At 44.7% G+C, this 13,962-nt stretch overlaps 1 protein-coding gene and 1 long non-coding RNA gene across 2 annotated transcripts in view; both read left to right on the forward strand.

Annotated features, from left to right (window-relative positions):
* Window positions 1-561: 561 nt before the first annotated feature.
* The window catches only part of patj (PATJ crumbs cell polarity complex component), a 35,488-nt gene continuing 22,087 nt past the window's right edge, over window positions 562-13,962 (forward strand). The window contains exons 1-7 of the mRNA XM_078244929.1: window positions 562-581; window positions 696-849; window positions 2,525-2,770; window positions 3,512-3,614; window positions 6,065-6,153; window positions 6,988-7,117; window positions 13,733-13,852. Of these exons, the coding sequence (XP_078101055.1) occupies window positions 562-581; window positions 696-849; window positions 2,525-2,770; window positions 3,512-3,614; window positions 6,065-6,153; window positions 6,988-7,117; window positions 13,733-13,852 (862 nt within the window). The remainder of the gene's footprint in view (window positions 582-695; window positions 850-2,524; window positions 2,771-3,511; window positions 3,615-6,064; window positions 6,154-6,987; window positions 7,118-13,732; window positions 13,853-13,962) is intronic.
* LOC144513755 (uncharacterized) lies at window positions 8,028-9,243 on the forward strand. Its single transcript, XR_013501166.1, has 2 exons — window positions 8,028-8,413; window positions 8,484-9,243. It is a non-coding gene; the product is annotated as an uncharacterized LOC144513755 (long non-coding RNA).

The following is a 13,962-nucleotide window of genomic DNA, read 5'->3' on the forward strand; positions in this document are numbered from 1 at the left end:
GAACATCAGACAGTATCTACCTATGTTATGATGGGACTTATAGAAACAGGAACATCAGACAGTATCTACCTATGTTATGGGACGTATAGAAACAGGAACATCAGACAGTATCTACCTATGTTCTGGGACTTATAGAAACAGGAAGATCAGACAGTATCTACCTATGTTATGGGACTTATAGAAACAGGAAGATCAGACAGTATCTACCTATGTTATGGGACTTATAGAAACAGGAACATCAGACAGTATCTACCTATGTTATGGGACGTATAGAAACAGGAACATCAGACAGTATCTACCTATGTTCTGGGACTTATAGAAACAGGGAACATCAGACAGTATCTACCTATGTTATGGGACTTATAGAAACAGGAACATCAGACAGTATCTACCTATGTTATGGGACTTATAGAAACGGGAACATCAGACAGTATCTACCTATGTTATGGGACGTATAGAAACGGGAACATCAGACAGTATCTACCTATGTTATGGGACTTATAGAAACAGGAACATCAGACAGTATCTACCTATGTTGACAAAAAGGCGACGACAAAGGCCATGAAAAAGGCGATGAAAAGGTGACGATGTGCACATAAAGTCAAAGTCCCCCTACGTTCATTCTTTGGGGAGATACAAACTAAGTTATTTTTCTGTTACAGTGTAGTTTACGTCTTTACGAAGTCATGTGTCAGCCCCGTTAATAAACTCTTTCTGCAGGATCAGTGGGGTCACGTGGAGGAAATCGAGCTGGTGAACGATGGATCTGGTTTGGGTTTCGGCATCGTGGGAGGGAGAGCGACCGGCGTGGTGGTCCGGACGCTCCTCCCAAACAGCGTGGCTGACAAGGTACGTTCAGCTGATAGTGTTATATCATAATTAGGGATGCACTGAATCCAGATTTTTGGGGTTCGACCGAATACTGAATCCACTGGCTCAGATTCTGCTGAATCCAAAATCCAATTTCAGTTCAGTTTTATTTATAGTATCGAATCACAGGAGCTATCTCGAGACACTTTACAGATAGAGTAGGTCTAGACCACACTCTATAATTTATAAAGACCCAACAGTTCCTGTAATTCCCCCAAGAGTAAGCATTTAGTGCGACAGTGGCGAGGAAGAACTCCCTTTTTTAGGGAGAAACCTGGGACAGACCCAGGCTCTTGGTAGGTGGCGGGGGTGTGATGAACAGTGGCAATAATAGTCACAATAAAGATAATGGAACAGTGACTACAAATGGTAGTCGTAGTAGTTCATGGCGTAGCAGGGCACTGCAGGACGTAGCAGGGCAGCGTAGCAGGGATGTAGCAGGGCATAGCAGGGACATAGCAGGACGTAGCAGGGTTAACAGGGGACAGGGCACGTAGCAGGAGCATAGCAGGACAGCTAGCAGGGCACTGCAGGACGAGCAGAGTTTAGCAGGACGTAGCAGGACGAGCACTGCAGGACGTAGCAGGGTAGTAACAGGACATAGCAGGACGTAGCAGGGCACTGCAGGACGTAGCAGAGTTTAGCAGGGCGTAGCAGGGCACTGCAGGACGTAGCAGACTTTAGCAGGACGTAGCACGGCACTGCAGGACGTAGCAGGGTGTAACAGGACATAGCAGGACGTAGCAGGGCACTGCAGGACGTAGCAGAGCACTGCAGGACATAGCAGGGGCATCAGGGACGTAGCAGAGCTTTAGCAGGGACGTAGCAGGGCACTGCAGGACGTAGCAGGACGTAGCAGAGTTTAGCAGGACGTAGCAGGGTTAACAGGGCATAGCAGGACATAGCAGGACGTAGCAGGGCACTGCAGGACATAGCAGGACATAGCAGGGCACTGCAGGACGTAGCAGAGCTTAGCAGGACGTAGCAGGGTGTAACAGGGCATAACAGGACATAGCAGGACGTAGCAGGGCACTGCAGGACGTAGCAGAGTTTAGCAGGACGTAGCAGGGTGTAACAGGGCATAGCAGGACATAGCAGGGACGTAGCAGAGTTTAGCAGGGTGTAACAGGGCATAACAGGACGTAGCAGGGCACTGCAGGACGTAGCAGGACGTAGCAGAGTTTAGCAGGACGTAGCAGGGTTAACAGGGCATAGCAGGACATAGCAGGACGTAGCAGGGCACTGCAGGACATAGCAGGGCGTAGCAGGGCACTGCAGGACGTAGCAGAGTTTAGCAGGGCGTAGCAGGGCACTGCAGGACGTAGCAGAGTTTAGCAGGGCGTAGCAGGACGTAGCAGGGCGTAGCAGGACGTAGCAGGGCACTGCAGGACGTAGCAGACTTTAGCAGGACGTAGCACGGCACTGCAGGGCGTAGCAGGGCGTAGCAGGTGGATAAATAATGGTTAAAAGACAAGTGGTGCTTCAGAATAGACAGCAGGACTGAAGGAGGAATTATCGTAAGTGGATTAATTAATTATTAATTAATTGTGTCTTTGTTTCACCACTAAATCCTCCATTCCCATTTTTAATTGTGTGTGTGTGTGTGTGTGTGTGTGTGTGTGTTGGCTCTCATGCTTCGCTCTCCTCCAATCAGGACGGACGTCTCCGCACAGGTGACCACATCCTTCGCATCGGGGCGACGCCCACCGGTGGCCTCTCCAGCGACCAGGTGGTCAAAGTGCTGCAAGGCTGCGGGAGTTACGTGACGCTACTGATCGCCAGGGATCCCCGGGGTCAGAGGTCACCGGCCCCGCCTCCCCCGCCGCCTCCTGACTCCGCCCCCGTCTCCTCCTTACCCCCCCGGCCTCCGAACCTGCCGCAACGCCGCCACAGCAAGACGGTGAGCAGTCAGAAGAACCCCCATCACCATCATCAAAAGTCCACTAAAAGTTCTGTTTCTGCTGATAATCACCATCACCAAACCCACCAGACTCCATGTAAATAATCAGGACTTTTAGCGTGTATAGAGCCAGCATATTTCCACCAGACTCCATGTAAATAATCAGGACTTTTAGCGTGTATAGAGCCAGCATATTTCCACCAGACTCCATGTAAATAATCAGGACTTTTAGCGTGTATAGAGCCAGCATATCTCCACATGTAAATGGGTGAATTAAGGGTTTATTTCAACCAAACCAGAGTGGTGATTGTTGGAACAGTGGACAGATGAACCAAGATGACTTCTCATAGTTTTCTTTAGTTTCTGTCCACTTTGAATGAAGTGTGTTTAACGATGATAAAAGTACTGATTATTTACATGGAGTCTGGTGGAGTTTGGTGATGGTGATTTCGGGGCTGTTCCATGTTAAACTAAAATGATCTTCCTCTTTAACTAAAAGGTCTATCTCTGTAGGGATCCTTTCATAATGTTGTCAGACACTTAGAATAATAATCTGAGTCTGTCAGCAGCAACAACACAACTTTTAGTGGACGCTGACTGATGATGCACAATTGCCCATTAATGTTACATTGCAGCTTGTTGTTTTTTTTAAAATACAGGAAAAATCAGCTAAATAAAACTCCATAAAATCAGTTTCTTTTTGAACAATGCTCATATGGACTCTGTGTGTTTGTGTTTCAGCCCAACCTGGAGGGGTACGAGATTCACGAGGTTCCTCTCAGCAGGAACGACGGCCAGAGTCTCGGCATCTCCATCATCGGCTACAACCCTCTGACCAGCTCCGGTAGAACAACACCTTCACACAGAACTCCCACCTTTAACCATAGGCATAATTTCTAGAGAGAGAGAGAGAGACGGAGAGACAGACAGAGAGACAGACAGACACAGAAAGAGAGAGACAGACCCCCCATAATCATAGCTTTTTCCTCCTTAAGGTTTAGTTGCTTTTTCAGACATTTTTTCAACGTTCTTGTCGCCTTTTTCACACTTTTGTTTGGCAATTATTTTCTAGACCTCCCTAGATAGATAGTTGGAGATCTCAAACCTCCCCTAACCCCCCAGAACACAACAGGAAGTCACACAAATGGGCCGTTTCAGTGACACTCCCCCCCGCTGCTCAATCCTGCGGAGAATCGGCGACTTGTTTAGTGTTTTTGTCTGAAGGCACCGTTATTGTGAAGCAGCTTCAGGGTTTTACTGTAAATGAGAAGCAGGAACACTTACATGGTACCTGCTCGACTCACCTCGGGTGTCCCGTCCTCAGCTCTCTCCCCCTAGGGTGAGCTCTCTCTCCCCCTAGGGTGAGCTCTCTCTCCCCCTAGGGTGAGCAGAGCAACTGGAACAGTGACAGGACGTCATCACTCGCCAAGTTATGGCAACCAAATAAACAACAGGGCGAGTACTACTTCACTCAATAAGTGATAAACAGCGACGAAGTCCGTACTCACGCCCGTGAAATATGACAGCTACAGTTGATTGGAAAATAGTGTTGGGCACACTGACTATGTGTCTATCAGACCCCAGATGAGACAAGAAGCTAACGTTGGCTAACGTTAGCCACGCTGCTGTGACGGCCCCTCTGCCTCTGACTCCCGCTGCGAGACACGCTGTAGTAACGTTACTGATTTAAACCCGTTTTCCAGGTTAGTGGGGGTGCATACCGCTCAAAACCAACATGGAAAACGTAGCTAGTAATGTTCACTCAGCGTTTAGTTTTGTTATTAAACTGTGTGTAAAATGAGCGCTGGCGTTAAATCACCCAACGGCGCCCTATTGAAGGAAGTTAAACTGAGAGAGCGTGCCGTTCAGACACCAGAATGAACGACTTCACAGTAACGTTCATCACGCAGGATTACTGTACGTTCAGTTCACGTTCGCCCAAAACATGAACGAGTTCATGAACTATCGTTCAATGAACGCGTTCAGGCACAACGCTGCCTAACGCGACACACACACGCAGAACGTGGAAGGTGTGTAGTGCTTTTGGTTCCAAAAAAACAGCAATGATGACGCAGTTATTAGTGACGATTCTCTCCGACCAATCGGGAGTCTGCAGGTTTTCACGTCACCTTTTGGGATCGCCTCAGCTCGCTGGGAACCTCCACGGCGGTGGTGCTAAATAAAGTCCATGTTAGCAGGTACCAGGGACTTTTTATCAGAACGGAAAACCAAAAAAGGCGAGTAGAGTCGAGGTGAGTAGAGCAGGTACCACGTGATGGAAAAACGCCAATACTGTTGTTATTTTTGGAAAAGTTAGCCCTCGTCTTGTCTTCCCGTCGACCTGCAACTTTTTGTTTTTCTCGGTCTACACCAATCGCAACCGTGGAGGCGGGCTCTACACCAATCGCAACCGTGGAGGCGGGCTCTACACCAATCGCAACCGTGGAGGCGGGCTCTACACCAATCGCAACCGTGGAGGCGGGCTCTACACCAATCGCAACCGTTGAGGCGGGCTCTACACCAATCGCAACCGTGGAGGCGGGCTCTACACCAATCGCAACCGTGGAGGCGGGCTCTACACCAATCACAACCATTTACACGATAGCACAGCGACGGCGAGCAGCTTCTTGTTTACATTCAACATGACGGCCACAGAAGCGCAGCAACCCATTGATGCCGCTGTCGCTGCTACGTCACCCGGATCCTTGGTCTGATTGGTTGAAGGACTGCGCCCAGAGACATTTGAGCAGCGTCCGTTGGTGACGCCCCTTTGGAAATGGGCTGTGAATGAAGCTTCACCAGACCCTTCTCAGTTACAGCTGAGAGGGCGACACATGTACGTGTGTTTGTGTGGAAGCTTTCATGAAGCAGCTGGAGGAAGACATCCAGAAATGTCAACAGATGAGGTCATCAGCTCACACGGGGCAACAGGCTCACGTTAACACAGGCACACACCTACATAATAAGCTGTTTTAAATAAATGTTCAATGCCTAGCCCGACCCAACGTCCTTTCTAAATGTCTGTCTGAACCCGGCCCGGTCAGTCAGGTCCCGTCGTGCTCTGTTCTCGGTACCCACATTTTGTGATTTGAGCCTGAGGACAACAGGAGAGTTAAAGATCAACGTATTTGTTTTCATTTGACACAATCTGTTAGTGTTCAAGGTCTCAACATCAGGAGTGAAGCTGTGCAACAGATTGATGACTCATTAGCATATTTTCCCCTTGAAGTTGCTACTCTGTTTGCAACGTAACCTAAACTATGTTGTTCTCTGTGTGTCTCTGTCACGCTTCAGATGCTGTTGGCGTGTTTGTGAAACACGTGGTTCCTGGCAGCGCTGCAGATCAAAGCAGAAACATCCTAATCCACGACCGCCTGCTCGCTGTAAGGGCCGGATTTAACCCTTAATGTTTCCCTGGTGGAGGAAGAAGTCCAATATTTCTCTCTGAGATGTAGCGGAGTAGAAGTAGAAAGTGGCATGAAAAGAAAAGACTCAAGTAAAGTACAAGTACCTCAACATTTGGTACTGAAGTACAGTACTGGAGTACATGTAGTTAGTTACATTACACCACTGCAGCCGTGTGTGTGTGTGTGTGTGTCTCTCTGTGTGTGTGTGTCTTTCTGTGTGTGTGTGTGTGTCTGTGTGTGTGTCTTTCTGTGTGTGTGTGTCTCTCTCTTTATCTGTGTGTGTGTGTGTGTTTCAGTGTGTGTGTTTCAGTGTGTGTGTGCGTGTCTCTGTGTGTGTGTGTTTGTTTCAGTGTGTGTGCATGCGTGTGTTTGTGTGTGTCTTTGTGTGTGTGTGTCTCTCTCTCTCTCTGTGTGTGTGTGTGCGTGTCTGTGTGTGTGTCTTTCTGTGTGTGTGTCTCTCTCTTTCTCTGTGTGTGTGTTTCTGTGTGTGTGTCTTTCTGTGTGTGTGTGTCTCTCTCTTTATCTGTGTGTGTGTGTGTGTCTCTGTGTGTGTGTGTGTTTCAGTGTGTGTGCGTGCATATGTTTCTGTGTGTGTCTTTGTGTGTGTGTCTCTCTCTTTCTCTCTGTGTGTGTGTGTGTGTGTTTAGGATCAGGCCTTAAAAGATCATTTTATCTGAACCATAAAACTTCAACAACGAACAAATGTGCAAACTCAGACTTCTATTTTCCTTCATGTTTTCTTCCAAAAGTGAGAAAAGCTGACACCAAATCAGGCAGATTTTTTGATTGGTCTTTCTCTCCGTCCTCCAGTTGAACGGCGTCAGCCTCCACGGTCTGACCAATCAGGAGGTTCTGGAGGTGATGAAGCAGGCGGGTCAGACGGTTGTTCTCTCCGTCCTCAGGAAGAAACCCAAAACCCTGGAGAGATCTCTGGATAAAGGTACGCAGACACACACAAAGACAGACGGGACAGAAAAACACACCAACAAGACATTGAAACAGGGTTTGTATGTTTTTCCAGGCCTGCAAAGGTTTTGGAAACATAAAAAGACCCAGAAAGTTTTGGTAAAGTCATGGAATATTACAGTATAATATGTGATTTAATAAATGTATTTCACGTCGTCCTAACCTCGCCGTTGTATTCGGGGCGCGATATTACGACTCCCGCTATGAACCACATACATTCTCATTCATTTTATTGTTAAACCTCTGAGGAAGGGTACACTGATTTATATTCTTATTGTATAATGTCCACTGACATTTTCAGGAATACATAGTAATAGAAATTTGCCAATAAGTCACGGAAAAAGTCACGGGAATAGTCATGGAAAATGTCATGGAAAAGAAGTCATGAATAAGTCATGGAAAAGTCATGGAAAAAGTCATGGGAAAGTCATAGAAAAAGTCATGGAAAAAGTCATAAAAAAAAGTCATGGAATAGTCATGGAAAAAGTCATGAAAAAGTCATGAAATAGTCATGGAATAGTCATAAAAAAAAGTCATGGAAAATGTCATGGAAAAAGTCATGAATAAGTCATGAATAAGTCATGGAAAAAAGTCATGGAAAGGTCATGGAATAGTCATGGAAAAAGTCATGAAAAAGTCATGGAATAGTCATAAAAAAAAGTCATGGGAAAGTCATGGGAATAGTCATGGAATAAGTCATGGATAAGTCATGGAATAGTCATTAAAAAAGTCATGGAAAAAGTCATGGAATAGTCATGGGAATAGTCATGGAATAGTCATAAAAAAAAGTCATGGAAAAAGTCATGGGAATAGTCATGAATAAGTCATGAATAAGCCAGGAATAGTCATAGAAAGTCATGAAAAAGTCATGGAATAGTCATGAAATAGTCATGGAATAAGTCATAAAAAAAGTCATGGGAAAAGTCATGGAAAAAGTCATGAATAAGTCATGAATAAGTCATGGAATAGTCATTAAAAAAGTCATAGAAAAAGTCCTGGAATAAGTCATGGATAAGTCATAAAAAAAAGTCATAAAAAAAAGTCATGGAAAAAGTCATGGGAATAGTCATGGAAATAGTCATGGAATAAGTCATAAAAAAAAGTCTTGGAATAAGTCATAAAAAAAGTCACGGAAAAAGTCATAAAAAAAGTCACGGAATAAGTCATAAAAAAAGTCACGGAATAAGTCATAAAAAAAGTCACGGAATAAGTCATAAAAAAAGTCACGGAATAAGTCATAAAAAAAGTCACGGAATAAGTCATAAAAAAAGTCATGGAATAAGTCATAAAAAAGTCATGGAATAAGTCATAAAAAAGTCATGGAATAAGTCATAAAAAAGTCATGGGAAAAGTCACGGAGAAGTATTGGTTAAAATGCGTATGAACCCTGTTGAAAGTAGTGAACTAGAGCTGGGCAATACATCGATATTATATCAATATATCGTGATAAGAGACTAGATATCCTCTTAGATTTTGGATATCGTGATATGACATTAGTGTCTTTTCCTGGTGTTAAAGGCTGCGTTAAAGTAAAGTGTTATTTTCTGAACTCACCAGACTGTTGTAACTGTTGTATTATTTACCTTTACTCACTTAGTCATTATATCCACATTACTGATGATTGTTTATCATCTCATTGTGTAAATATTTTGTGAAAGCACCGATAGTCAACACTACAACATCGTTGCGGTATCGATATCGAGGTATTTGGTCAAAAATATCGTGATATTTGATTTTCTCCGTATCACCCAGCCCTGTAGTCAACCCACCTGTATCAGAACTACGACAAAACAAAGTGAGAAATGTTTGAAGAAGCTACAAAAACGCAGAAAAGAGACCAAAAAAAGTAACAAAAAAACCCATAAAAGACCTCGTGACAAAAACATGTTAAAAAATTTTGAAAAAAAGAAAACATCAAAAGAACATCAAAAACATAATTTAAAAAAATGCCAAAAAATGTGACCAAAAAAATCTGAAAAAGTGACAAAGTAACCATCAAAAACATCGTCAATGGTGACAAAAACTTTGGAAAAACTGAAAAAATAGATTGGAAAAAGCGACAAAAAAATAATAAAAATGCGACCAAAAAATAAATAAAAAATTGACCAAAAAATAAATAAAAAATTGACAAAAAAATAAATAAAAAATTGACAAAAAAATAAATAAAAAATTGACAAAAAAATAAATAAAAAATTGACAAAAAACATAATTAAAGAAAATGCCCAAAAATGTGACAAAAAATTTGAATAAAATCTACAAAAAACATTGAGAAATGTGTAGAAAAAGATCAAGAAAATGTAGAAATTTCGACCCAGAAAAACACAGCTGCACGGTGGACGGGGAGACAACGCGAGGGTTAAAAGTATACTAACTGTTGGTGAATATGAAAGCACACAAAGCAACAACAAAACAGAAAAATAACTGATTTATAAAAAGCATTAATCATCTTCTTTTGTCTGTTTTTTAAACTGACACCAGCACCCAACAAATGGGTCTCTTACAGATATATAACATTAGCTGTGTTTCCATCCACACGTTCTTATCTGAATTAAGAAATATCGAATGAAAAAGCTGAGCTAGAGACGTCTCTCAGGCTACAAGATAAGACTCATTTTATCAACAGCCTCGGACCTGGAGAACGTTTAGATGATGATGATGATGATGATGATGAAGGAGACAAGAACTTGGAAAAAGACGGTAGAAAGAAGGAATTAAGGCAAGAATAGGTCAAAACAAACGACAAACTGAGAAACGGAGACAAAAACTTCCCAAAAAGTGACAAACTGCAGTCCTCCAGAGTACCCCTAGGGGGACATGTACCCCCTGCAGTCCTCCAGAGTACCCCTATATAATATAAAGGGAGGAAAAGTCTGAATTTCCCCTTTTCTGTTTCACATCTTGACTCAACAGTCTCAACAGATCTTAACAATTGAACAGTTTTAGAGTATCACTTACTTCCCCTCATATCCCCCCCCCCCCCCCAATGTTTCTGCTCAGTGGGCTTGAAAGGAGTCAGGGCCATTCTCATACACATGTGAAGGTGCTCATTGGTGAGCCTGGAACGATATTTAGTTTTAATTATGCTCATTGTGGAGAAAGCTGCCTCGCAGTTGTATGTGGAGCCACACATGCATGTATGATGTATAGGGCTGCTTCCCTTAGACCTGGGAAAGCAGCCTCAGGGACCATTTGGAGCCAGAAAGTGGAAGGGTCAGTTCTTACAAACTGCTCTTTCAGGGCCACATCTGCTTGGAGATCAACCCTTTGCATCTGGAGAGACCCAGTGATCAGAAATGGGATCTGAATGAACATGGTGAGCTGCTCTCCAAAGCTGAAGCTGTCAAAACGGTTGCTGACGTTTACAATCAGCTTATCAATACAGTCGACAAAAGAAGACCAATCTCTCTGTCCCTGAACCTGTTCCTGCACTGCTGGGAAGTGTACACAGTCTCCCTGCAGGTCTTCCTTGAACACTTCAAGTTTCCTCTGAAAGGAGCAGCTGTCATCACCCTGTAGCCTCAAATTCAGTTCATTCAGATGTGACGTGATATCAACCAAAAAGGCCACATTATCCATCCATTTCTCATTTTCTAAAAAGAGAGACGACTGTGTTGCCTTCTGACTTAGCTCTCCAAAAAAGATGCTAATTCCCTCCTGATGGACCAAAAGGGGGGGGTCCTTTAGCTCTAGCACCCTGCCTTTGCTGAGCCATCTCACATTGTTGTGCAGCAAAAGATCATCAGCATTGGCATCACCTTCTCTGAGGAATTCCCTAAGCATGCGATGCTGGTAGGAAGAGGATGCCCTGTCATCATCATCATCATCATCATCATCATTGTATTCATCACCTCAGCATGCTCATCTGACAGGGAGGCACCGAGGACCGATGGATGAATGATGCAATGGTAAAAGCTCAGGATTGTCCCCTTTCAGTCTTGCTACAGCTCCTTTTTCTTTCCCTATCATAGAAGGGGCTCCATCTGTGGTAGATAGCCAGGTAGATATCTCCTCCTCTTGTACTGGTCTGAAGGGGAGTGACACCTAACATGTCAGTGGACTCATCCACAGCTAAGCCTACACGTGGTGCCTGATGCATGGCTTCATCTAGCTGGGTTAGGCAGATGATGCTGACATGGGCATTTGCTTTATTTGATCACAAAGCTCATTTTTTAGTGCATGCATTCTTTGACAACCCCTCCGTCTGTAAATGGCTTTTTGTGTTTACCCAAAATCCAAGAAACTCTGAGGGAACACTGAAGAGCACGTTGTTGGGCAGTGAATGTGTGGCTCAGGGTCCTGGTGGACTGGTCATATTGGGCGCGTATGTTTGTTCAAAACCTTTGTTTTGTCTCCTAATGGCGTTTCACATTGTTTCTGCACATATGAGACACACTGGTTAACTGCTCCCATTGGGAAGTATGAACAGAAATGAGTCTGTCCATTCTGGATTAAATGCTCTGTTTTCACTGTCCACTTTTCTTTTTTTGGAGAGCCATTTGTTCCTTATTTTTCTCTAACTGTTACCCTTTCTCTGTCTCAGTCTCACTCGTCTGTACGTCTCCCTTTCTCCGTCTCACTCGTCTGTATGTCTCCCTTTCTCCGTCTCGCTCGTCTGTATCTCTCCCTTTCTCCGTCTCACTCGTCTGTATCTCTCCCTTTCTCTGTCTCAGTCTCACTCGTCTGTATCTCTCCCTTTCTCCGTCTCGCTCGTCTGTATGTCTCCCTTTCTCCGTCTCGCTCGTCTGTATCTCTCCCTTTCTCCGTCTCCGTCTCAATCGTCTGTATCTCTCCCTTTCTCCGTCTCGCTCGTCTGTATGTCTCCCTTTCTCCGTCTCGCTCGTCTGTATGTCTCCCTTTCTCGTCTCGCTCGTCTGTATGTCTCCCTTTCTCCGTCTCGCTCGTATGGGACGGCTTCTAGGTCCCGGCCCGCCTGTTAGTAACCTATGCCCTAGGGGGACACGTACCCCCTGCAGTCCTCCAGAGTACCCCTAAGGGGACACGTACCCCCTGCAGTCCTCCAGAGTACCGCTAGGGGGACACATACCCCCTGCAGTCCTCCAGAGTACCCCTAAGGGGACACGTACCCCCTGCAGTCCCTCCAAAGTTCCCCCTGCAGTCCTCCAAAGTACCCCTAGGGGGACACGTACCCCCTGCAGTCCTCCAGAGTACCTCCTAGGGGGACACGTACCCCCATTTGAGAACCACTGCTTTAAAGAAATGCCAATAAACCAGAGCACGTTTTCCTCCCATCCCAGAATGCTGTGGACTAGCCAGACCCTCCTCCACAGCTCTGTGGAGGAGGGTCTGGCCATGCGAGACTAATATTTCACCAACATGATTACGTGTTGTATTAAAACAATAACATGCTCCTGTGAGAGAAGTTGGACTCTAAAAGTTCAACTTTCCTTCCTTCCTATTACCTGTCTGCAGCCTCGCTGCCTCTCTGTCCTCTCGGCCAGATTAAGATGACAAATATGTTTACAACTCCGTGTAATTTCCCCCCAAAACTTCCAAGCCGCAGAACAGAGAGCCTGCGAGTCCACAGAGATGAATTCAGCGGTCCAGGGTCATTTTATTTTGTCTTGCTATCGGCCCGCCGGCCTGCACTGGTCAGCGTCCAGGCCACAGAGGAACAAGTGAATTTATTTTATTTTTCTAATAAAAGGAAGGAGTGCAGGGCTCTTATCTCCCCCAGACGTCTTTCTATTTCATTACCCAGAGAGCTCTTCTTCCACTCGCCTCGTCCCCGCCGTTATGATGAACCTGACAGGGAAATAAACCTCCAGTATAGATCAGAGGTGCCCAAATTCTTTCATATGTATGGCCAAATATGTATCTGGATGGAAGGCCTACTAATAAATGTGAAATGAGAGAATTAGCATTAGCATGTTAAATGTCATCGCTGGCCAAAACAAAGGGAGGACGTGGCCCGCAGGCCCCAAATTGGGCAGCCTTGGTATAGATGTAACAGCAATGATCAGTCAGGAGGTCAAAGGTTGTTATAAGTGTCTGACAACATTATGGAAAGGATTCCTACAGAGAGAGGTCTTAAAGAGGTTTTTAAAAGGTCTTTCTGTTTAACCAGAAACAGCTCTGAGGTCACTAGCGCTAACCCCACCAGACTCCATGTAAAAAAACTGTACTTTTAGCGTGTATAGAGCCAGCATGTTTTAACATGTAGATCTGTAAACTATGTGTTTATTTCAACCAAAAGTGGAGTTGTGATGGTTGGAAAAGTGGAAAGACGACCCAAAACTGCTTTTCATAGTTTTATTTTGTTTCTGTCGACTTTGAATGAAGTGTGTTTTACGATGCTTAAAAGACTGATTATTTACATGGAGTCTGGTGGGTTTAGCGAACGCGATTTCGCGGACGTTTTTATGTTTAAAAAAGGATCTTCCTCTTTAACTAAAAGGTCTATCTCTGTAGGGATCCTTTCATAATGTTGTCAGACACTTAGAATAATAATCTGAGTCTGTCAGCAGCAGCAACACAACTTTTAGTGGACTTTTACAACTTGTTTTGAAGTGGCCTGTGTGTGTGTGTGTGTGTGTGTGTGTGTGTGTGTGTGTGTGTGTGTGTCTCTCAGTGGAAAGAGAGTCGTCTCGTGTGTCATCAAGGAGGTTGTTTGAAGTCAACACTCGCTCATCCGGGTTTGGCTTTGCAGCGCCAAATCTCGAACCGACAAACTCAACACAGCTAACATCGGGTGAGCAGACACACACACACACAGAGACACACACAGAGACAGACACACAGAGACACACACACACACACACACACACAGAGACACACACAGACACACACACACACACACAC

The sequence above is a fragment of the Sander vitreus genome, unplaced genomic scaffold, assembly GCF_031162955.1.
Source record: "Sander vitreus isolate 19-12246 unplaced genomic scaffold, sanVit1 ctg337_0, whole genome shotgun sequence".
Lineage (NCBI taxonomy): Eukaryota > Metazoa > Chordata > Actinopteri > Perciformes > Percidae > Sander > Sander vitreus.